General features: G+C 38.1%; 1 protein-coding gene across 1 annotated transcript in view; it reads right to left on the reverse strand.

Moving 5' to 3' along the window:
* LOC148190993 (uncharacterized) overlaps positions 1-8,131 on the reverse strand; it is a 39,872-nt gene extending 31,741 nt beyond the window's left edge. The window contains exons 1-3 of the mRNA XM_088101242.1: positions 6,833-8,131; positions 6,516-6,661; positions 5,562-6,386 (exon numbers count right to left, since the gene is read on the reverse strand). Coding sequence (XP_087957368.1) covers positions 5,562-6,386; positions 6,516-6,661; positions 6,833-8,131 — 2,270 coding nt within the window. The remainder of the gene's footprint in view (positions 1-5,561; positions 6,387-6,515; positions 6,662-6,832) is intronic.
* Positions 8,132-22,768: the final 14,637 nt, after the last annotated feature.

Consider the following 22,768-nt stretch of genomic DNA (forward strand, 5'->3'; position numbering starts at 1 on the left):
CAATCAACATTATCACCGCTTGCAGCACTTCTCCAATCTCCGTGCTTCCTTCTCAACTCCAAATATGCGTGCAGCTGCTCCCCAAGATGTGACAGCGTTCTCTCCACGCAGCACCTTCCGTGAGCTGCTTCTCATTTCACAAATAAAAGAAAACATTCTCCTGGTGCACCGCTGGCAGCTGCCTCTGCTCCACTTCCGTGCATACCATTCCAGCCGTGACACCACACGCTTCTTTTCTTACAAGAAATAAATTGGATGCCAGCGTTTTTCAAAAGCCAATGAAAGCCCGTGTGTGCACCTCCTAAATTAAATCAATGCTTGCTTTTCTAACAGCTGAATGAAATTACCTTAACATACTAAAAGAAAAGAAAGAAAATGTGTTCATCAATTGTATCCAAAATCCACAGTAACAGTGTGCCCATTCTTCATTCACGCTCCCAACGTCCAAGACCGAGAGAGGAGAAAACTAAAAAGAACAGTGGCTAAAACAAAGTGTAAGTGGCGGCTACTTTTCTAAGGGCCGTGTGTCCCTTTTTAGGGTAGGGTCCACACATACAAAAACCCTAGGTCCAAGTCATTAATTTCTAATTTTTGGGTCTAATCTAATTTACCAAAAATTGACCCAAAATATAAAAGTTGATACAAAAAATTCTAAACTACTGAATTACATTTTAATCAATTCAAAAATGTCTGTCTGGAGAGTCTTGAATTTATTTGGCATTCTTCCTGATGTCCCAAAATGTATTTCTGAAATTTTCCTGCATTTCAAAATTGCACTTAATCAGCTCAGAAAATCCAAATTAGCACAATTACAAATTTCCGACCAAATTAAGCGGAATTCGGAAAACTGGGAAATAACAAACAATTAAACACAATTCCCTGGTTTATTTAAGTGCAATAAACTAAATATAATTCAAGAAATAACGACTCATCAAAATAGACCACACTTAGTCTTTTGCACTCTTGGGCAAAACTAAAACGAAAACCAGGGAACTACTCAAACATCAGGGAGCTGACACAGACTCGAAAGACAGACAACAAAGGCTCCAAAACAGAAACACAGTTGCACAATTCTCACAAAATTCTGGACGGTAAGAGGTATAGGCAGAATCGAACACAGAGTCAACAAAAGCAGATACTCAAAGAATCATCCAAACAATTCAGTACAAGGAAAGCAGTCAATCAGTTCAAGAGATGAATCAACAGCAACAGAGCCTCACAGATGCACACAATCAGTGTTTCTCTCAAGTGTTTAAGGTAAATCAATGTCACTCAATGCACTCAAGAAAGCAAACAACAACAGACTTGGCAAGCCTCTAATATCAACACTCAAACACATATGCATGTTCAAATCAAAAGGTCTTTTCATGGTTGTAATGGGGCCAAGGACAAGGGAGGATATATCTAGATATAAAGCTACAAACCATAAGGAACAGAGGAGCAATGGGGAACAAGTGTAAACACATTCAAACACACCCACAACCTCTAATTCCATCCTCTTCTTGACTCCATTATTCACAATTATTCACAATTTTTTTTTTTTTTTTTTTTCACTATTTTTCTGCTCTTCTCTTTTTTTTTTTTTCATCCTGTCTCTGTTCTTTTCTCTATTCAGCACACAATTTCAAGAGACAAGATACACCACATATTTACAAAAACAAAACAAGAAGAGGAACTAACTAGCCAACTCATCAGAATCCCCAAGGAGACCACACTTGTTCCCAAAACACTTCCAAAGCTCCAAAATTCCCTAAGGTTAAGGTAATCATGGTTTTTCACTTAGGGCTAGTGTATGAGCATTCAAAACAAAGAAATGGGGGAAAGTATAGGCTCAAAAAGGGTTTTCAAAGGATTAGAACAAGGTAAGCTTATTTGGCTAGAGAGGCTCAAAAACAAAACTGCCTTTATCACTTCCAAACATGCATATCAATCAAGAATTATCAACAAGAGTCAAGCCAAGGCATATGCGCAAGCAATCAAGAGATATATCACACATAAGAAAGAACATAAAGTGGCTCAAATCTCACACAGGGTAATTCTATCACAATCAATTCAACCTCTCAAACATCATAATCATCTTCCAAGCAAAGAAAAGCAAGGAATCCAACATCTCAAAGTATCAATGAAGTGAAGGAAAACTGTCAACCTAACCCCAATCCAGAATTTACGAAAAACGTGCAAAACTGTACACAAGACACAACAAACTACATAAAAACCGAAACATGAACAAAGAAACAACCTCCCCTAATAGACCACACTTAAACGACACAATGTCCTCAGTGTGTCACAATCAGTAGATCAAACGATCAGAACAATCATCAGATATCGACAAAGTGCAATAAAAGTGAGGAGGGAAGGAGAAAAGAAACTCCCTGAGTCAGATGGGAGGACAGATGGGAAGGAGAAAAGACGTCTCCTCCACCACTACATCCACTAAAGAAGGGTTGCTGAGGAAAGGCTTCAGTCTATGCCCGTTCACCTTGAAGCTTTTAGCTGTAGATGGATCTTGGATCTCTACTGCACCATAAGGATAAACATTAGTCACAACAAAAGGTCCAGTCCATTTTGATCTCAACTTACCACCCATGAGGCCCAGTCTAGAGTTATACAACAAAACCTGTTGGCCAACCTCGAAGTCCTTTCTACCAATAGAACTATCATGAAACTTCTTTGTCCTTTCCTTGTAGAACTTCGAGTTTTCATATGCCTCCAATCGGATCTCATCCAATTCATTCAGTTGCAACTTTCTTTCCTCTCCAGCTTGGTCCATGGAGAAGTTGCAAATCTTCACAGCCCAATATGCCCGATGCTCAATCTCGACCGGTAGGTGACATGCTTTTCCGAAGACAACCCGGTAGGGAGACATCCCTATCGGTGCTTTGTAAGCTGTCCTGTGAGCCCAAAGAGCATCGTCCAACCTATTGCTCCAATCTTTCCTGTTGGGCTGGACAATCTTCTCCAAAATCCTCTTAATCTCCCTGTTGGAGATCTCAGCCTGCCCATTTGTTTGGGGGTGGTAAGGTGTAGAAACTCTGTGCGTCACCCCATATTTCTTGAGCAAAGCTTGCATGGATCTGTTGCAAAAATGGGTTCCCTGATCACTAACAATTGCTCTAGGCACTCCAAACCTGCAAAAGAGGTGAGATCTAACAAAATCTACAACAACCCGAGCATCATTAGTCCTGGTGGCTCTAGCTTCCACCCATTTTGAAACATAATCCACAGCAAGGAGAATATAAGAGAAACCAAAAGAAACAGGAAAAGGACCCATGAAATCTATACCCCATACATCAAACACCTCACAGAACAACATAGGTTGTTGAGGCATCTCTTGTCTCTGTGAAATTGATCCTCCTGCTCTCTGACAAGGTTCACAAGTGCTGCAGATCTTCTCTGCATCTTTGAAGATGGATGGCCAATAAAAACCACAGTCCAGCACCCTGCGAGCTGTTCTCTGTATCCCCAGATGACCACCAGGTGAGGAGGCATGACAAAACTGCAGGACTGAGTCAATCTCATGGTCCGGAATGCATCTCCTAGTAACCTGGTCACTGCACAACTTCCACAGATATGGGTCATCCCAAACATAATACTTAGCATCACTCTTAATTTTAGCAATCTGAGCACGTGATGCTAAGGGAGGAAAAACAGAAGCAACCAAATAATTTACAATGTGTGCAAACCAAGGAGTGGGGTGAGAGTAAGAAATCATCAACAAACTCTCGTCAGGAAAGGTATCCTGTATGGGCAACACATCAGCTTCCTCATCAGCTTTTTCAATCCGGCTTAGGTGGTCTGCAACCAAATTTCGTGCTCCACTCCGGTCTTCAATTTGCAAGTCAAACTCTTGGAGCAGTAGCATCCACCTGATCAATCTAGGCTTTGACTCCGCCTTTTTCAACAGAAACTTTAGAGCTGCATGGTCAGTATACACAATAACAGGTGATCCAAGCAAATATGACCTAAACTTATCAAGGGCAAAAACAATTGCCAACAACTCTTTTTCAGTGGTGGTATAATTTGCCTGGGCAACATCCAAAGTGCGTGAAGCATAGTAGATCACTCTCGGCAGCTTGTCAATTTTCTGTGTCAAGACAGCTCCTAATGCATAATTAGACGCATCGCACATGAGCTCAAATGGGGCTGTCCAATCTGGTGCCTGAATGATAGGGGCGGTGGTCAAAGCTTCCTTCAGGCAATCAAACGCCTGCTTGCATCTGTCATCAAAAGAGAAGTCAATATCTTTCTGCAGCAGTCTGGACAAAGGAAGCGCCTTCTTGCTGAAATCTTTGATGAAACGCCTGTAGAAACCTGCATGTCCAAGAAAAGATCGCACCTCTCGCACGCAAGAGGGGTAAGGCAACTGCGAAATCACAGATATCTTAGCAGGGTCTACCTCTATTCCCTTTTCAGAAATGATATGCCCTAGAACCAAACCATGTCCAACCATGAAGTGACATTTCTCAAAATTGAGAACAAGGTTTGTTTCTATGCATCTTTTCAAAACTTTTTCCAGACTGTCTAAACAGGCATCAAAGGAGGATCCGTACACAGTAAAATCATCCATAAACACCTCTATGCAATTCTCAAGAAAGTCGCTAAAAATGCTAAGCATGCACCGCTGGAAGGTACCAGGGGCATTGCATAGACCAAAGGGCATCCTCCTATAGGCAAAAGTGCCAAAGGGACAAGTGAATGTGGTTTTTTCTTGATCCTCAGGAGCAATATTTATTTGAAAGTAACCAGAAAAACCATCAAGAAAACAATAATGAGATTTACCTGCCAGGCGCTCCAGCATCTGATCAATGAATGGCAGGGGGAAATGATCTTTCTTGGTTGCTTGGTTGAGCCTCCTATAGTCAATGCAGACTCTCCAACTGTTCTGCACTCTAGCTGGGATAAGCTCATCCCTCTCATTCTTCACCACAGTGAGGCCAGTTTTCTTGGGCACAACATGGATGGGGCTAACCCACTGACTGTCTGAAATAGGGTAGATGATCCCAGCTTGCAAAAGCTTGGTCACCTCTTTCTTGATGACGTCCATGATCACGGGGTTTTGCCTTCTTTGTGGCTGTCTCACTGGCCTTGCCCCATCTTCCAAAAGAATTCTATGCATGCATGTGGATGGGCTAATACCAGGTATGTCAGCCAAACTCCAACCAATGGCCTTCTTGTGCTTCCTCAACACACCAAGCAACTTCTCCTCTTGAACAGAATCAAGGGAGGTGGAAATGATCACCGGTTTCTTCTCATCATCCTCCAAGTACACGTACTTGAGGTTATCTGGGAGCTGTTTCAACTCAAGAGTAGGTGCCTGCAAGTCAGATTCATTTGTACTTCCTACAAAGTGGTTAGTGCATTCTGACTCCAAAGAATTCACAGGTAAAGGCGGAACACCTATCTCATCATGCTCCAAATCCATATCCATGACAATTACATTATCAACATGATCCATATCAAAAACATCATCAACATCATGGATATCAAAATTCTCTTCAAAATCAACCTCATTCTCAAATTCAGATTCAATGCATGTATGTAGAGAAGATAGAAAAGAATGCTCTTTCTTATGCAAAGAATCAAAATCATCAACAACATATCTATCAATAATGTCATCCAATGCATCAATCCTAAACAGAGAATGGTCCTCAGCTGGAAATTTCATTGCATCAAGGATATTAAAATGAACAACAATATCAGCAAATTCCATAGACAAAGTTCCAGCATACACATCAATCTTAGTTCGGGCAGTTTTCAAGAATGGCCTGCCTAAGATAATGGGAGCGGATCCATGAGAGAATCCCTCCTCCATTTCCAAAACATAAAAGTCAGCAGGAAAAATCAATTCACCAACCCTAACCAAGACATCCTCTATGAAACCTGCTGGGTGGGTAACACTCCTATTGGCCAACTGAATGACCACACCCGTGGTTTGCAAAGGACCCAGAGACAAAGATGCATATATAGATAAAGGCATGACATTAACAGAAGCACCCAAATCAAGCATGGCATTTTCAAATTTATTGTTTCCAATCACACAAGGAATGCAAAATATACCTGGGTCCTTGCACTTTTCAGGGATGTGCGGGACCGACTTACCAATGAGCGCAGATACATTCCTTCCCATGCTTATCCTCTCATTTCCCTTCATCTTCCTCTTGTGTGTGCACAGCTCCTTCAAGAATTTGGCATACTTCGGTATCTGCTTGATGGCATCAAGTAGAGGTATGTTCACCTCTACCTTCCTAAAGGTCTCCAGAATTTCCTTATCCACATCTTCCATCTTTTTGCTAGGAAGTGCCCGTGAAGGGAATGGTAGAGGGATAGGTCGGTCAACCAATGGAGAAGGTGCGGCAGCGGTGGTGGTGGAAGAGGGAGAAGATCCACTTGAAGAAGAACCATCGGCTGGAGAAGAAGATTCACCCACCTCAAATGCCTTGCTCGGACCGTCATGGTCGTTCTTTCTAGGACAAGTAACAGGCATGGGTGTAGGTGTAGAAGCGGGCTCTGAAGGCACAAAAATCTGCTTCCCTGATCTAAGGGTTATGGCACTCACATTCCTTGGGTTCTGCACAGTCTGGGATGGTAACTTATCCGAATTCTGAGACTGCGCCTGGTTTATCTGAGTAGCCATCTGACCCATCTGGTTAGTGAGACTCTGTATGGAAGCTCTAGTCTCCTGCTGAAACTGCAGGTTTTGCATAGTCATCTGTCTCACTAACTCTTCCAATGAAGGTTCAGACGAAGTGGAAGGTTGGGCAGGTGGTTGGGCAGGTGCCTCTTGTTGCTGCTGTTGTTGTTGCCTCTGGTGTTGTTGCATAGGTGGAGGCACATATCTGTTAGGTGCTCCAGCATTTTGGAAAGGTGGTGTCTGCTGTTGATGCTGTGGCACATTGTTCCATCTCAGATTGGGGTGATTCCTCCACCCTGGGTTGTACCTGTTGCTGGATAAGTCATGATTTTGCTGTTGTTGCTGCCTGTTGTTGTAGATGTTTGTAGCATAAGCCTGAGGCGCATCAGAGGCAGCAGAGTGTTGCAAAGAAGGACAAGCATCTGTATAGTGGTCACTGGAAGGACAAATAGCACATAGTCGTGCAACAGATGCAGATGGAGCTGCAGATTTCTGGTTGGTAGTCAACTGTGTCACCAACTTCGTAAGAGAGTCAATCTTTCCTTCCAACTTGCTTTCAACAGCTGATAAAGACTGGGCAACAACATCATGTACGCCCCTCACCACAATGGCATCATTCCTGGTGCTAAACTGCTGGGAGTTGGAGGCCATCTTCTCAATCAATTGCCTGGCCTCAGCAGGTGTGGTGTCTCCAAGAGCTCCACCACTGGCAGCATCAATCATACCACGGTCCATGTTGTTCAAACCCTCATAGAAATACTGGACAAGGAGATGCTCAGGTATCTGATGGTGGGGACAACTAGCACAAAGTGTCTTGAATCTCTCCCAATACTCATATAAGTTCTCTCCACCAAGCTGCCTAATCCCAGTTATGTCTTTTCTGATAGCTGTGGTCCGGGCTGCTGGAAAAAATTTATCTAAGAACAGCCTCTTCAGATCATCCCAGCTAGTGACAGATCTAGGCGCCAAACCATACAACCAATCCTTAGCAACATTTTCCAATGAATGAGGGAATGCCTTTAAGAAGATGTGCTCTTCAGGAACATCATGTGGTTTCATACTAGAACAGACAATGTGGAATTCCTTCAAATGCTTGTGAGGACTCTCACCTGTAAGACCATGAAACTTGGGCAACAAATGGATCAGTCCAGTCTTGAGAACACATGGAACGTCCTCATCAGGATATTGGATGCACAAGCTTTCGATATCGAAATCAGGTGCAGCCATCTCCCTAAAAGTCCTCTCGCGAGGTGGAGGTTGTGCCATATTGTTCTCAGTGTGAAAAACAACAGAATCAGAATCAGAGTCACGTGCAGATGCAACAGATGCAGTAGATGCAGTATGCACAAAATACTCAGCAGTGGGATGCACAGTATCCAATGGAACAGACTCAAAAACAGACTCTAAAGATAAATTCCTAGAATGCCTAGCTAACCTATGAAAAGTTCTATCAATCTCAGGATCAAAGGGTGGTATAGGCCCAGGATTTCCCCTAGTCATGCACTAAGTCAGAACACCCTAAAATCATGAAACGATATCACAAAAATTTTGAACACACGAAACAACCTAAACAAACAAATCACACACACTCAAACATTCAAGACAAAACACAACACACCAACAACACATTATCAACACAAAAGACACTAACACAACAAAACACCTAAGACTGAACCGTTGGTCCCCGGCAACGGCGCCATTTTGATGAGAGGGTCGCACCTCCCACAAAATTTGTGCATAAAAGAATGCAGTATAGACTAGGAAGTGACTCCTAGGTCGTCTCTCAAGGACCAATTTGGGCTCAGTCTCAGATCAAACACTCAGTGGGGGGGGTTTGTGAAAATGTTTTTGAATGCAATTCAACTCAACTTTAAAACATGATTGTAAACACAAGATTAAAACAGTTAAACTAACATCAATACTAAAATATCACAACCAAGAAAAATAGAGAACATTAAATTGAAAAGTACTTTAACCAAATTAAAAGTGCAACCTTTAGCCAAACAATTAAATGCAAACTGAGAATGGCGGGAATTGAAAATGAATGCTTAAAGAAATTTAACATTAAATGTTTGAAGAAGTAAAGAAAACTAAACCCGTTACTCCATTAAACTGTGACAACACGCCACTTCCGAGTGCATCCCCTTCTTCACCGTGCAACCCTTTTGTCAAGCCAAAAAGAAAATGAATTTCACTTAGGTGGCAGCCGGTCCTGTGTGAAGCCATGCGTGTTGTGCTTCCTAAAAGCCAACAAGACCGTGACACCTCTCTTTTCTTCTCCGTTCCAGCAAGAAAAAAAAATTAAAGCTTTAATAAAAAAAATATTGGAATGTATGCATCCTAATTAAAGAGAAATCAATCTCCGTTCCAGCAAAGAAGTTGAGTGCAGCCGTGACACCACACTCTTTCAATATCCATGTGCCTCCATTCTTCAAAGTGAAATGGAATCTTCCAAAAGCAATTCATCAACGTGTGTCCTAGCTTTTCCAGCCGTGCTACTCCTCACTTCCCGTAACGTGTGCACCATCAATCAACACTATCACCGCTTGCAGCACTTCTCCAATCTCCGTGCTTCCTTCTCAACTCCAAATATGCGTGCAGCTGCTCCCCAAGATGTGACAGCGTTCTCTCCACGCAGCACCTTCCGTGAGCTGCTTCTCATTTCACAAATAAAAGAAAACATTCTCCTGGTGCACCGCTGGCAGCTGCCTCTGCTCCACTTCCGTGCATACCATTCCAGCCGTGACACCACACGCTTCTTTTCTTACAAGAAATAAATTGGATGCCAGCGTTTTTCAAAAGCCAATGAAAGCCCGTGTGTGCACCTCCTAAATTAAATCAATGCTTGCTTTTCTAACAGCTGAATGAAATTACCTTAACATACTAAAAGAAAAGAAAGAAAATGTGTTCATCAATTGTATCCAAAATCCACAGTAACAGTGTGCCCATTCTTCATTCACGCTCCCAACGTCCAAGACCGAGAGAGGAGAAAACTAAAAAGAACAGTGGCTAAAACAAAGTGTAAGTGGCGGCTACTTTTCTAAGGGCCGTGTGTCCCTTTTTAGGGTAGGGTCCACACATACAAAAACCCTAGGTCCAAGTCATTAATTTCTAATTTTTGGGTCTAATCTAATTTACCAAAAATTGACCCAAAATATAAAAGTTGATACAAAAAATTCTAAACTACTGAATTACATTTTAATCAATTCAAAAATGTCTGTCTGGAGAGTCTTGAATTTATTTGGCATTCTTCCTGATGTCCCAAAATGTATTTCTGAAATTTTCCTGCATTTCAAAATTGCACTTAATCAGCTCAAAAAATCCAAATTAGCACAATTACAAATTTCCGACCAAATTAAGCGGAATTCGGAAAACTGGGAAATAACAAACAATTAAACACAATTCCCTGGTTTATTTAAGTGCAATAAACTAAATATAATTCAAGAAATAACGACTCATCAGGCCTACCTTAAACTATCCTACCTATGACAAAGAGTTGTATGCCCTCATTAGAGCTTTGAAAACTTGGGAGCATTACCTGGTAACTAGAGAATTCATCATACACACTGACCATGAATCTCTCAAGTACATTAAAGGGCAAGCAAAGCTAAACAAAAGACATGCAAAGTGGGTGGAATATCTGGAGCAATTTCCCTATGTCATCAAACACAAAAAGGGGAGTACTAATGTTGTTGCGGATGCTTTATCTAGAAGACATGCATTATTAGTAACCCTAGGATCTCAAATATTAGGATTTGATGACATAAAAGAGTTATATGAAAATGATGAAACATTTGCATCCACTTATTCATCATGTCTTAAGAAGCCTTTTGATGGATTCTATCTTTCTGAGGGGTATCTTTTTAATAAAGGAAAACTTTGTATACCCCAAGGATCCATTAGAAAACTTCTTATCAAAGAGAGTCATGGAGGAGGACTCATGGGCCATCATGGAGTTGATAAAACTCTGAACATTTTGAAAAGTAAATTTTATTGGCCACACATGAGAATAGATGTTCAAAGGCATTGTGAGCTTGGAATTGCTTCAAAAGCATTTTCCCAAGTCACTTGGCACAACAACAGAAATATAAAAAAAAACTACAAGATTCCGTGATATGAGTACTCAAACAAGCTCAATTAAATGTGTAAAAATAGTGTGGACTTCAATCTTCAGCTGCTGCCAAGTGTATCTCAAAAATAGTATGCAAGTTGTTCCAATTCTGGTGGCAAATTATGCTGCTGTAATGTATTCTGCAGTTGCTGGACAACAGAGTTGCATCTACTCAAGAGCTCCTAATTGCTTTTCATTTCAGCTTTCCCCTCACTTCCTAGTATGCTACCATTATAAGTAAAGGTTTCTGCAACTGGATGCTTCACAACAGCTGTCACAGTACCTTAAATCCACTCAAACAAACCAAGCTAGATTTACCATTCTGCACCAGTTTTCCACACCAATTTCCAGCAATGATTGACAATTTTGGAAGCCAAAAATGTGGTAAACAAATGAACTAGGTATGGAAAAACAGCAAGTACACAAAAGGAACCTACCAAAGGTGCTAGAACAGATTAAGAAAGCAAAAAAAAAACACAAACACAGTTCAGAAATGATTCCAATTGCAAACTGTTTGATAATTTTCAAAATTGTTTGATAAAATGCCCCAATGACTTTCAGATTTTTGAAATTTGATTTTTCAGGGCCTGTAATCTGGATTGCACAGTTCCAACAGCTTTTTCTCACTTGATATTACTTCTTTGAGTCATCTATTTCATTTTTAATCATGGAACCAGCTTTTTCACAATCCAATAATGAATTTTTTTTGCATCAAAATTACCAAACAGCAGCTGGAAAAACAGAACTGCACCAGAAAAATTAACTGAATTTTGGTGGTTTGAGATCCAAAACTATATGGAAGTGTTTCAATCTTTGTTTGGACAGTTTCAACAATTTTTAATGATGAATTTGAACATGTTCAGACCTTAAAACAACTTAGAAACTGCCTATAATTCGAAATCATTGTTTCACTTCCATTTTCACTCAAAAATTGATGGTTTCAAATGCAAATTTGCATATAAGTCATGTTTTGACCAAATGAACAGTACTAGCAACTTTGAACCATCAATTGAGACTTGTTTAAGCTATAAACCAGCAAAGAAACAGCAGATTTTCGAAAATCCCTACTGCTGTACCACTTATGCAGTAAATGGCACCAAAATAACCAACCAAATTCAGTTTTATGGAATCAAAGTTTGGATCAGCAAGGAAAAGACTCTAGGAAATGTGAATACACAGATCTAAGCTGGAATTAAAGATGCTTAGCATGACAAACTCAGATTAAACTATGCAATGAAAATTGGCACGGTGATAAACCAAATTTAAATCTGAAATAACAAATGACTAGTGTCTATGCACAACCAAGCTATGCAAATTGCATTTCATTGCTTGTTATGGTTGGCTACACTCTTAGCATCATTCAACAACACTAAACAATGTTGTATCAAGCTTTAGAATCAATCAAAACCAGCTGAAAACAGATTTGATGATTTAGAACAGCAAACAAAATTCTGCATCAGATTTTAACAGAATTTTACAACCAGTTTGGCTTATTGGATGCTTCAGCCTATATTACCAAGGCTAGATCAACTCATCACTGCCTCTAATGGTAACAAACAACTTGTATATCACTGGTAAGCACAGAACTCAATAGAAACAATTTCAAAACAGTGACAATGTTAAAACAGCAACAGTAGTTTGCACAAGACTTTAGACAAAACAGAATTTAAAGTTCAAAGCTGGAATTGACTCAAACAAGAAATGATTCACCGTTTAAAATGAAAAATGGACATAATACACTGTAAGAACACAGAATTAAAGGCTGGAATAGAATTACAGAAGCAGAATTAAAACTGAAACAGAAATAGAAAACAGAAACAGAAACAGAAAACAGAAACAGAAAACAGAAACAGAGATGGAATTCAGCAGAATTAAATTGCAGAATGAGAAGAAATGCTTAGCTCCTTGGTGCGTGGAGAACCTAAGCTCTGATACCACTTGATGGAGCCAAATTCCAGAGGAATCCAGTGGCCTGAAGGTCCCAGATCAGAGGTGTGTAGGTGTGTTGGTGTGCAACGGACTTGATGGAGTAAATGTTGATGGAGGTGTTTGAATGAAGCAAGGTAAAATGAGTGAAGCCTCTCAGCTCAGAAAGCCTTCATATAATGGAAGGAAGCTTGAGAGAAAATGAAGAAATTGCAAGCAATTTTGACTCAAGAGCAGAATGCAAGACTGGAATATATTTCTCAGCATTTGGGCATAGCTCTAAAGTACCATACAAGGAAGAAACCATCCTATTTATAAGTGAAGATGGGTCTCTTTTCTGAAATGAACTCCCGCCTAATTTCAAATGGGAAGCCTAACAGCAACACTAAAAACTTCCAGCAAATCCCATGCCTTGCTCCAGGTTAGCTCCTCACGTGTTTGAAGCATCTCCTCATCCAACGTTGGCCTATTTTGGGGTTTTGGCTGGGTGCATATGACTTTGGCAGCAAGCTTATCCAACCATTCTTCCTTTCACGTGCCAAATGCCATGTTGGCAGCTGCTCCCTCCAATTTATTTAATCCTACAAAACAAAGTAAACATGCTTAATTAAGAGAAGAAGGTTTAAGATAATTCACCTTCCATAGAAGCAAAATATTAAGTGATCCTTCTTCCTCTTGAACTCTCTTAGCCATGGCTCTAGTAAGAGGTCCAATGTATGTCTTAGATGGCCTTCCATCACCTTGCTTGATGAGCTGGAAAGAGGCATGGACCTTGCTTGATCAAAATAAATCTGAACCATTTGAATTTAGGAGGGAATTAGAATTAGAAATTAGGCTCCTCTTCACCTATAAATAAGAGGGCCTTTTCCTTGTATTGATTCACTTTTGAGCTTAATGATATGCTGCAGAAATTGTTTTCCAGCTTTTGTGCTCTTAAGTCACCTTTGAATTGCTACTTCTTCTCCTTTCCTCAAGCTTCCTTCCTCTGTAGGAAGGCCCTCTGAGCTGTGAGGCTTCACCCATACACCTTTCCTCCATTAAAACACATCAAACACTGCATCATTTCATCCATCGGCTGCACCAATTTTCATTACTGGTTTTCTCTGGTCTGGAACCTTTTCCTACACGTTTCCAGCTGGGAATTGGTCTCCATCACAAACACTCTCTTTTCCACCCCTTGAAGGAAGATCTTGGATGCTCAAGCTACCTCCTCCTCTTTCTAGGGTTCTATCTTTCATTCTTTCATTATTGTTCATCTAGTTTCACCATGAATATGGTGAACTAAACCTTGTATTGTTGTTGGGGAATCAATGTAGTCTTGTGAAACTCTCATAGATGGAATTTGTGTTTTAAAGTCTTATATTAAGATATATGCTTTCTTTCATCTTTAGCTAGGGTTTTTCCTCTTTGCTTATTGCTTGCTTTGTTTAACTCATTCATTGCCATGATTATTGATTTTGTCGATACGGGAACATACGGGGAAGTCTAGATCCGGGGAATTTCTCCCAATAGCATATTGGTTGCCTTTAAGCTCCTGCACTTTAAAAACTAATTACTAGGAATGCTAGGAATTGTATGAACTCGTAATTAAGGATAGGCCTTTTTGCAAGGTGATTTAGAGAGTGGCATTAGCATTGATGATAAGAATGATGAATTCCTAAAAGTATATGAGAGTGGATAAGATGAAATTGATAACCCCAGCAACATACTCATCCATCTAATTCATTGAAGTGTTTGTATTCTGTTTTTCTCCATTGATCAAATTCATGCATACATATTTAATTATTGTCTCTTGCATTGAAACCTACAATCAATTGTTTAAAAGTCTTAAATAATCAACAAATCACATAGCTAAACTAGGCCGTGAGTCCTTTGGGAAAACGATACTTGGTCTTACCTTGTTTTATTACTTGATACGATTCGGTCACACTTGCCGATTGTTAAACAAGTTTGTGGCGTCGTTTTTCGGTGTTCATAAATTTGTCATCAAGTTTTTGGCGCCGTTGCGGGGGACTCATGGTTTAACTAGTTTATTTGTATGATTATTGATTATCTTTTACTTGTTTTTAAATTTTGAATTTTGAAATTTGAATTTCTGTTTCTTATTTTTTCTGTTTTTATTTTATTTTATTTTATGTTATTTTATTTTATTTTATTTTATTTTCTGTTTTTATTTTTTCTGTTTTCTGTTTTTATTTTTTCTGTTTTTATTTTTATCTTCTATCTTTCTATCTTTTATCTTCTTATCTCTTATTTTATATGTTCTCTATCTTTTTGTGCTAACAAATTTTTCTAGGGACTTGTTTTCTTGTGTATGCAGGAAGCAATTCAAACTAGAAGCAAGAAAACCTCGGAACCTCTTCTTGATGGCTTAGACGAGAAAGATGGAGGAGAGGAATCCGTACATCTAGAGAACTTTTCCCTCCTCCGAAAGATCTTTTACAACCTTCACCACGAGGTTCTCACCATAGCATTGAGGAGATGGAGAATAATAATGTTAGACGGACTCTTGCAGATTACACCAATGTGGTTGGCCCTCAACATTTTAACAGCATAGCAAGACCGAGGGTCTATGCAGCCAACATGGAGGTGAAACCGGCGTTGATCTAGCTGGTTAAGAGTAATCAATTTAATGGGTTGTCTCATGAAAGCCCATATGAGCACCTCACAACCTTTAATGAAATTTGCAATACAGTGAAGATAAATGGGGTGCTTGACGAAGCAATCAAACTTATCATGTTTCCATTCTCATTAGGAGGCAACGCTAAGCTTTGGTTGAACTCTTTTCTAGAAGGGAGCTTTACAGAGTGGGAAGCTGTGGTGACAAAGTTCTTGAACAAATACTTCCCACAATCCAAGGTAAACAAAGGAAAGCAAGAGATCTCTTCTTTCAGGCAAGGCATGGAGGAATCACTAGGTCATGCATGGGACAGGTACAAAAGCCTATTAAGAAAGACTCCCACACATGGATTTGATGAAGTAGATGTAGTCCTAATCTTCCTTGGAGGTCTTGGTTCACAAACCAAGCTGATGCTAGATGCCTCAGCTGGAGGCAATATTAAATGGAAGACTCTAGAGGAAGCAACTGAAATAATTGAAAACATGGCTACTAATGACAAGGAGCTGAACAGTGAAAGAGGAGCTCCTATTCAACAAAAAGGAGTTGTACAGTTGCAATCCAATGATGCCTTGCTAGCTCAGAACAAGATACTAACTCAACAATTGGAGAATCTCACAAAGATACTTGCACAACTGCCAAAAGAGTTAAAGACTGTTGCACAGGTTCAACCACAGATGTGTGAATTATGTGGTGGTGACCATATAAATGGTCAATGCGCCTTTCCAGTGGAAGCTTTAGAGGATGTTAACTTCATGGCCAATCAATTTCCATACTGTCAGGGGAACTTCAATCAAGGGTGGACACCACACCCAAGCATTGGTCAAGGACAAAGTGGGCAAGCTGGACAAATTGGGCAATTTAACAAGCAACAGCAACAACCAACCTTATGGCAACAAATTTCTATACTTAATGAAAGATCAATAAGGATGGAAGAAACTCTTCAGCAATTCATATAGAAAATTGAATCTTCTCAAAAGAGCACTGAAACTGCTATTAAGAAGTCGGAGATTCAAATGGGTCAGATTACTAAGCAGTTGGAAGAAAGGCCTGACAAGAATTTTGGGGCTAATATTGAGGTTATCCCCAGGAAAGAGTGTAAAGTGCTAGTGAGTGTAAATGTTGAAAAAGTTGAGTTGGAAAAAGAAGAGAGAAAAGAGAGAGAAGATAAAGAAGAAGAGAAAATTTGTGTGAAAATTGAGAAAGTGAGTAGAAAAAGAAAAGAAAAAAAGAGAATAAGAGAAAAGAAAAAGAGCAAAAAGAAAGTGAGAGAAAAGAAAAAGAGGACAAGAGAAATAAAGAAAGAATCATATGAAAAACCTCTTCCTCATCCAAAGAAGTATCATAGGAAGAAGAAATTTGAGCGCTTTATGGAAATCTTCAAGAAATTGGAGATTAAAGTTCCTATGATTCAGACATTGCAACAGGTTCCTGGTTTGATCAAATTTCTGAAGAAGTTCAGTAGAAAGAAGAAGAAAAAGAAGAAGGAACTTGAGCTTTATTGGGTCAAGCTAGTGACGTTAAAAGAGCGCTTGCTAGGAGGCAACCCAGTGATTTAAGAACTTTTAATTTTTGGTTTGGTGATGTAATTTTGAACTTTTGGGTATTTTTGTTTTTGTTATAAGTTTGTTTCAGGGTTTACATCTACTGATGGATGTTAGGCAGAAGAGTATCTACTGAAGGATACTATGTTTGTATACACCTACTGATGGGTGTTGGTAAGAAAGATTTACATCTACTGAAGGGTGCTGGAGGATTTTGGGTCAGGCTCGTGACGTTAAACAAGCGCTACTGGGAGGCAACCCAGTTGATTGATTTTATCTGTATTGTTTGTTTTGATTCTGCTTTAGTTGCATGATAGGGATTGAATGTTTAAGTGATCTGAGAACTTAATTACAGGGAGCAAGCGAGGGGCATGAGTAGGAGGCACCTAGGTTAAGCTAGGAAGAAGAAGAGCACTTCACGAAAGTGCCGCTGAGAGCGGAACCCGAGCCCATCAGGGTATTTTTATACCCTAAGTCACGTTTTGGCCTCTATTTTAAGATTATTCTCTGCACACACACTCCTAAACACGTTTCCAAAGGTTCTCTACTTTTTTCCCTTCGTTCCTCTTTAGAAAATCTCCCTTCTACTCACTTTCTCACTAGTTTTCCATCTAAGTTTGGGGTTGGGAGAGAGCATCATTGATGGGGATGAGTTTTTCAAAGCACTAGAGCAGGATCTGTTTTATCATTCACTTTTGTTTTTAGAATAGGGTTTGATGTACTCAATTGGAAATTTTGTCTGTTGTGATGGTTTACTTATGATTGTTGTTTGATAAGTAATGCTTGATGATGCTTTAATATTGATTGATGTTGAGATGTGCACATTATATGCTTATACAGGTGGTTCACAAGCATTGTGAACAAATGCAAGATATTGTGATTTTGATTATGATTCTAAGCAGGATGTTATATGTGGAATGTGAATGAGCTTATATGTGAGGTTTTGAGCTCCAGAGTTGTTATTGTTGAATACTATTACTGTGGAAGCATGAATGACTTTGCTCAGGTTTTCTATGATTGAATTACTTGCTTGTTTGCATCATATGATCAAGGTCATTTGTTGGTAACCCTTATATTAGCCAATTTCATGATTAGCCACTAAAAGATAACACTATGTGTTCTATCCTTTGAACCCTTAGCCTTGAACATGATTTGAAAACCCTTGTTGAAAAGCTTTACCTTGAGTTAAGTAGAAAATATTTTGTGGTATTGACAAATGTTAAAGTTTGGGGTTGTTGGAAAATAGAAAGGGAAATTGAAAAGAAAAAGAAAAAGAGAAAGAAAAGAAAAAAACAAAGCTCAATGCAAAAGAAAGTTGGGAATAAATAAGAATGATTGTGTTGATATGATTCTCTTAACTCAAGGGTTTTGTGATCCAGAAAAACCAATTTTCTTGTTAGCCCAACCACATTATAAGCCATTGAAAAAGTCCTTGTGATGATGCATTCTTGTGAATTTATTTGATTGTGGTTAAATGAAAGGCAAAGACAATTCATGTGATATTGTGATAGTAGAGTGAATGAGTTATTACCTCTTATACACTTGTGTTTGAGTGAAACACTTTACCTAGTGAGGAAATATTCATTGAGCACATGAACATCCATGTTTAGTTGATTGATCATTCATGAAAAATAGCATTTGTTGGATATTAAGTAACTTTGTGAACACCAAAGCATGTGCACGTCTTGATCGAAATCTTTGTCATGAGTTTAATTGAAGTCTTTACTTATCTTGAAAAGAAGATTTTTGAATGAGTGAACCATTATAAGGATTGGTAGAAGATTGAGTTACATCTTGTTTGCTTGAGGACAAGCAAAGTTCTAAGTTTGGGGTTGTGATAACAGTTGAAAAACTGTTATTTTCATGCTTAAAATTCATACTAAAAGCAACCTTTAACACTTAGAAACTAGCTTGAAATCATGCTTTTGGTTATATTTTAAGAAATAAGAGAGCTGGACAGGTTTATGCTTGATTTCAGTGTTTTGTGCAGCTTTTAAGGTGAATTTAGTGAAAGAAGTGAAGAAGGATAGAGATGGAATCAGAAAAGACATCAAAAAGTGCAAAAGGAGAAGCCACAACTGTCGCTCAGCGGCAGTTTACCGCTGAGCGGCACTCAGGCAAACACGTTGGCTCCGCTAACGGGTGAAAAGGCCGCTGAAGGGAGAAAAACAACTCACGCACTTACCGCTGAGCGGCACTATTTTGGGCTTGGGCCTAATTTTCTGTAATTTTAGAATAGTATATAAGCTTTAGGACGACCTAGGGTTTGTATCTTTGGCAGAGACGAAGCAAACACTCTCTTTTCCACCCCTTGAAGGAAGATCTTGGATGCTCAAGCTACCTCCTCCTCTTTCTAGGGTTCTATCTTTCATTCTTTCATTATTGTTTATCTAGTTTCACCATGAATATGGTGAACTAAACCTTGTATTGTTGTTGGGGAATCAATGTAGTCTTGTGAAACTCTCATATATGGAATTTGTGTTTTAAAGTCTTATATTAAGATATATGCTTTCTTTCATCTTTAGCTAGGGTTTTTCCTCTTTGCTTATTGCTTGCTTTGTTTAACTCATTCATTGCCATGATTATTCATTTTGTCGATACAGGAACGTACGGGGAAGTCTAGATCCGGGGAATTTCTCCCAATAGCATATTGGTTGCCTTTAAGCTCCTGCGCTTTAAGAACTAATTACTAGGAATGCTAGGAATTGTATGAACTCATAATTAAGAATAGGCCTTCTTGCAAGGTGATTTAGAGAGTGGCATTAGCATTGATGATAAGAATGATGAATTCCTAAAAGTATATGAGAGTGGATAAGATGAAATTGATAACCCCAACAACATACTCATCCATCTAATTCATTGAAGTGTTTGTATTCTGTTTTTCTCCATTGATCAAATTCATGCATACATATTTAATTATTGTCTCTTGCATTGAAACCTACAATCAATTGTTTACAAGTCTTAAATAATCAACAAATCACATAGCTAAATTAGGCCGTGAGTCCTTTGGGAAAACGATACTTGGTCTTACCTTGTTTTATTACTTGATACGATTCGGTCACACTTGCCGATTGTTAAACAAGTTTGTGGCGCCGTTTTTCGGTGTTCATAAATTTGTCATCATTTTGCCACATATTATAAATTCCACAAAAGTGCATGTCGTTTTCCTTTTCTAAAATATATGTCATGCATTCAGAGATAAGATCTCATGTAAAACTCAGTGAATTGCAGCAATGACAGAATCAACACAAACATGTTCTCAAATAATCATAAACATGAAAGCTATGGACATGTAACATATTAACAACACATAACAACATGTGTGGTTATTAATAATATTGTCATCATCAAAAACCAAAAGCTCTGAGATTTTAGGTTTAGCTAAACCAGTGCTTCCCTTATCAACAATCTCAACATATGTTTTCATGACAAAACAACAAAAGTGTTTCTTAAATGTTTTTGAACATATGTTGCTACACTGATTGGTTTGCATATACTTATGCTTAAAACAGTAGCAAACAACAAAGTTTTAACTGATTACATTAAAAATATAATCAATTAAAACTCGTGTCTTTGCATACACCTTTTTGAAATATGCTGTGATGAGCCTTGAGGTGAAAATGTTTTCAAAATTGACTAAGTGTAATACTCAATCGATTACACTGTTTACTTAATCGGTTAAATCTGTTATTAATTGAAAACTATTTTCATGATTAGTTCAAAGTGTCTCTACGGTCATATTTTTAAATGTTTTGACGTACTGATAACATGCAATCGATTACATCAATTGCTTAATCAATTAAAATTGTCTTTTATGTAATTCTGATACAACTCTGTTATAAGCGTAACCGATTACATTATTTTCGTAATCGATTAAAGTGCGTCTGATATGAGAAAATTTATATAATGACACATTGCGCAAGATTTTATAACTTTTGATCATTTGAGAATTTTCATAGCTGATATTAGAGAGTTTAGAAAGTATTTGCATGTGTGCTGAATTGCTCCAAGAATCAAAATACTAAGAAGTTGATATTCTTGAAGGACAAATTTGAACGTTTGTTGGCTTATCTTTTACTGCACAATTAAGGTCTATTCTTTGCTGATCATACTTTGTTTTGCAATCAAAGGATTTTTGTTTCCCTGTGCGTGAGGAAGAAGAACGTGTGGTTCTTGGAACTTTGAGAAGGGTTTTAAAGGGTTACTGTAGTGAAGAGGCTTGTTCTTCTGCCGGGTGTGTTTGCTATGTTAGATTTGTGAGTTAGAGAGGAGATTTACATTTTGTTTGAATCTTATTTTATTAGTTTGGGTATAGTAATATTTAGTTTGACTTTAATAGAAATAAAATAGCGATAGGTAGTATTGATTTTTCATTTATTTAAGTGAAGTATTATTTTATTTTCATGATATAAGATAGAGATAAATTAAGTAATTGTTTTTATTTTGAGTCAGTTATATTTTGTTTCTAGTTTTTATTTGTATTTGGTCTATTTGTACATATTTAAAGGATCTCAAAGTTTAATGAAAATAACCACGAAGAATTGAAGAGTTTAATTATTTGTGTGTGATATTTTTTTTTTACATAAACTACCTTGTTCAAGTCCATTCATCTCATTTATCCAATGCAAAAGTACTCCATCGAAGAAAATAAATTACATAATTTTGAAAGTATATTTATTTTGACACTTTTTTTTTTCATTTAGCTGCTCCCCTATATTTCATATAGTTAAACATGCCCAAAATAAAAAATCATAATAAACTTAACGACAGAATTTGAATATTATAAAAAGGAGAGCCATTCATTTTATGGAAAGAAATTTTCGTCACTAATCAAATATCAAAATGCATTGTTAATATTTTTCGGTAATTACGTATTATCAAAAGATCGTGATCACTCGGAAATATTCGGTTGATAAACTCAGTGTGTTTAGTAATGATAAAAGATATAATTATCTGACAACCAATGAGGAACTTCAATTGGAGCTGGTTAGACAAGTACAACTGTGAACTAGTAACTAATATCATGTTGCTAATTACAATTTCAGCCATGGTTCAAACCTCAAGTTTCAACTGTTTTTAGAACTTTTTTTCCTTGCTAGGGATATTAAATTTAAGAAGGGATATTAAAAGCTCAAACTTTCATATGTTAACATTAATTAATTATGGTCCCGTCCAGACTCCACTGCAAGGTGGTGATACTTTGTAGAAAATAATAACTTTTTAATTAATATTAAAAATGAAAATTCTTCTAAATTCAATTTATATATGATATATTGAATTACTTGAACAGAAGAAAACCATCTCCAATCAATCAAAGAAAATAAGTTATATAATTTTGAAAAAAAATTACATTCTTTTTGTGATTTTCCATTTAGGTGGCCCTCTATATTTCATTTAGTTAAACACGTTCAAAATGAAGAATCATAATAAACTAAACGACAGATATAGAGTATTACAAGAATGAGAACCACTCATTTTTATTTTTATTTTTCACCTCTGTGGTTAATGCATTATTGCATTCGAAATGCAACTCATCGAGGTGAAGCTCTGTTCTGGTAGTTAGAGTGGTCCCCAATTTTATTGACACGTGAGAAAGTGATGAATAAATATTATAAAAACATATATTATAGAAAAGATAAAAATAGAATTTAACGTAACCCTATGAAGGGTGATCCTCACATGGAAGAGATGTTTTGTTGGTGTGATGAGGTGGGCCCACAGAGGGGAAAGATAATAAAAATTAATTTAAATTGAATGCCTCATGTTGAGTTTTAGTAGTTGGAAATAATACAACAGGGTTGGTCCATGCATGCATGATTGTGCATGGCAAATTATTTTTATAGAACAAATTTAAATATTACGAAAGCATTTAATGCTGCTTTGTCATTTTGTAGTGGGCAAGGGGGGGTGTAGTATGATATAAGGGTGAGGAAGGAGTG

The sequence above is a fragment of the Vigna umbellata genome, chromosome 11 (assembly GCF_029865625.1).
Source record: "Vigna umbellata cultivar VRB3 chromosome 11, Vumbellata_1.0, whole genome shotgun sequence".
In the NCBI taxonomy this organism is placed as follows: domain Eukaryota; kingdom Viridiplantae; phylum Streptophyta; class Magnoliopsida; order Fabales; family Fabaceae; genus Vigna; species Vigna umbellata.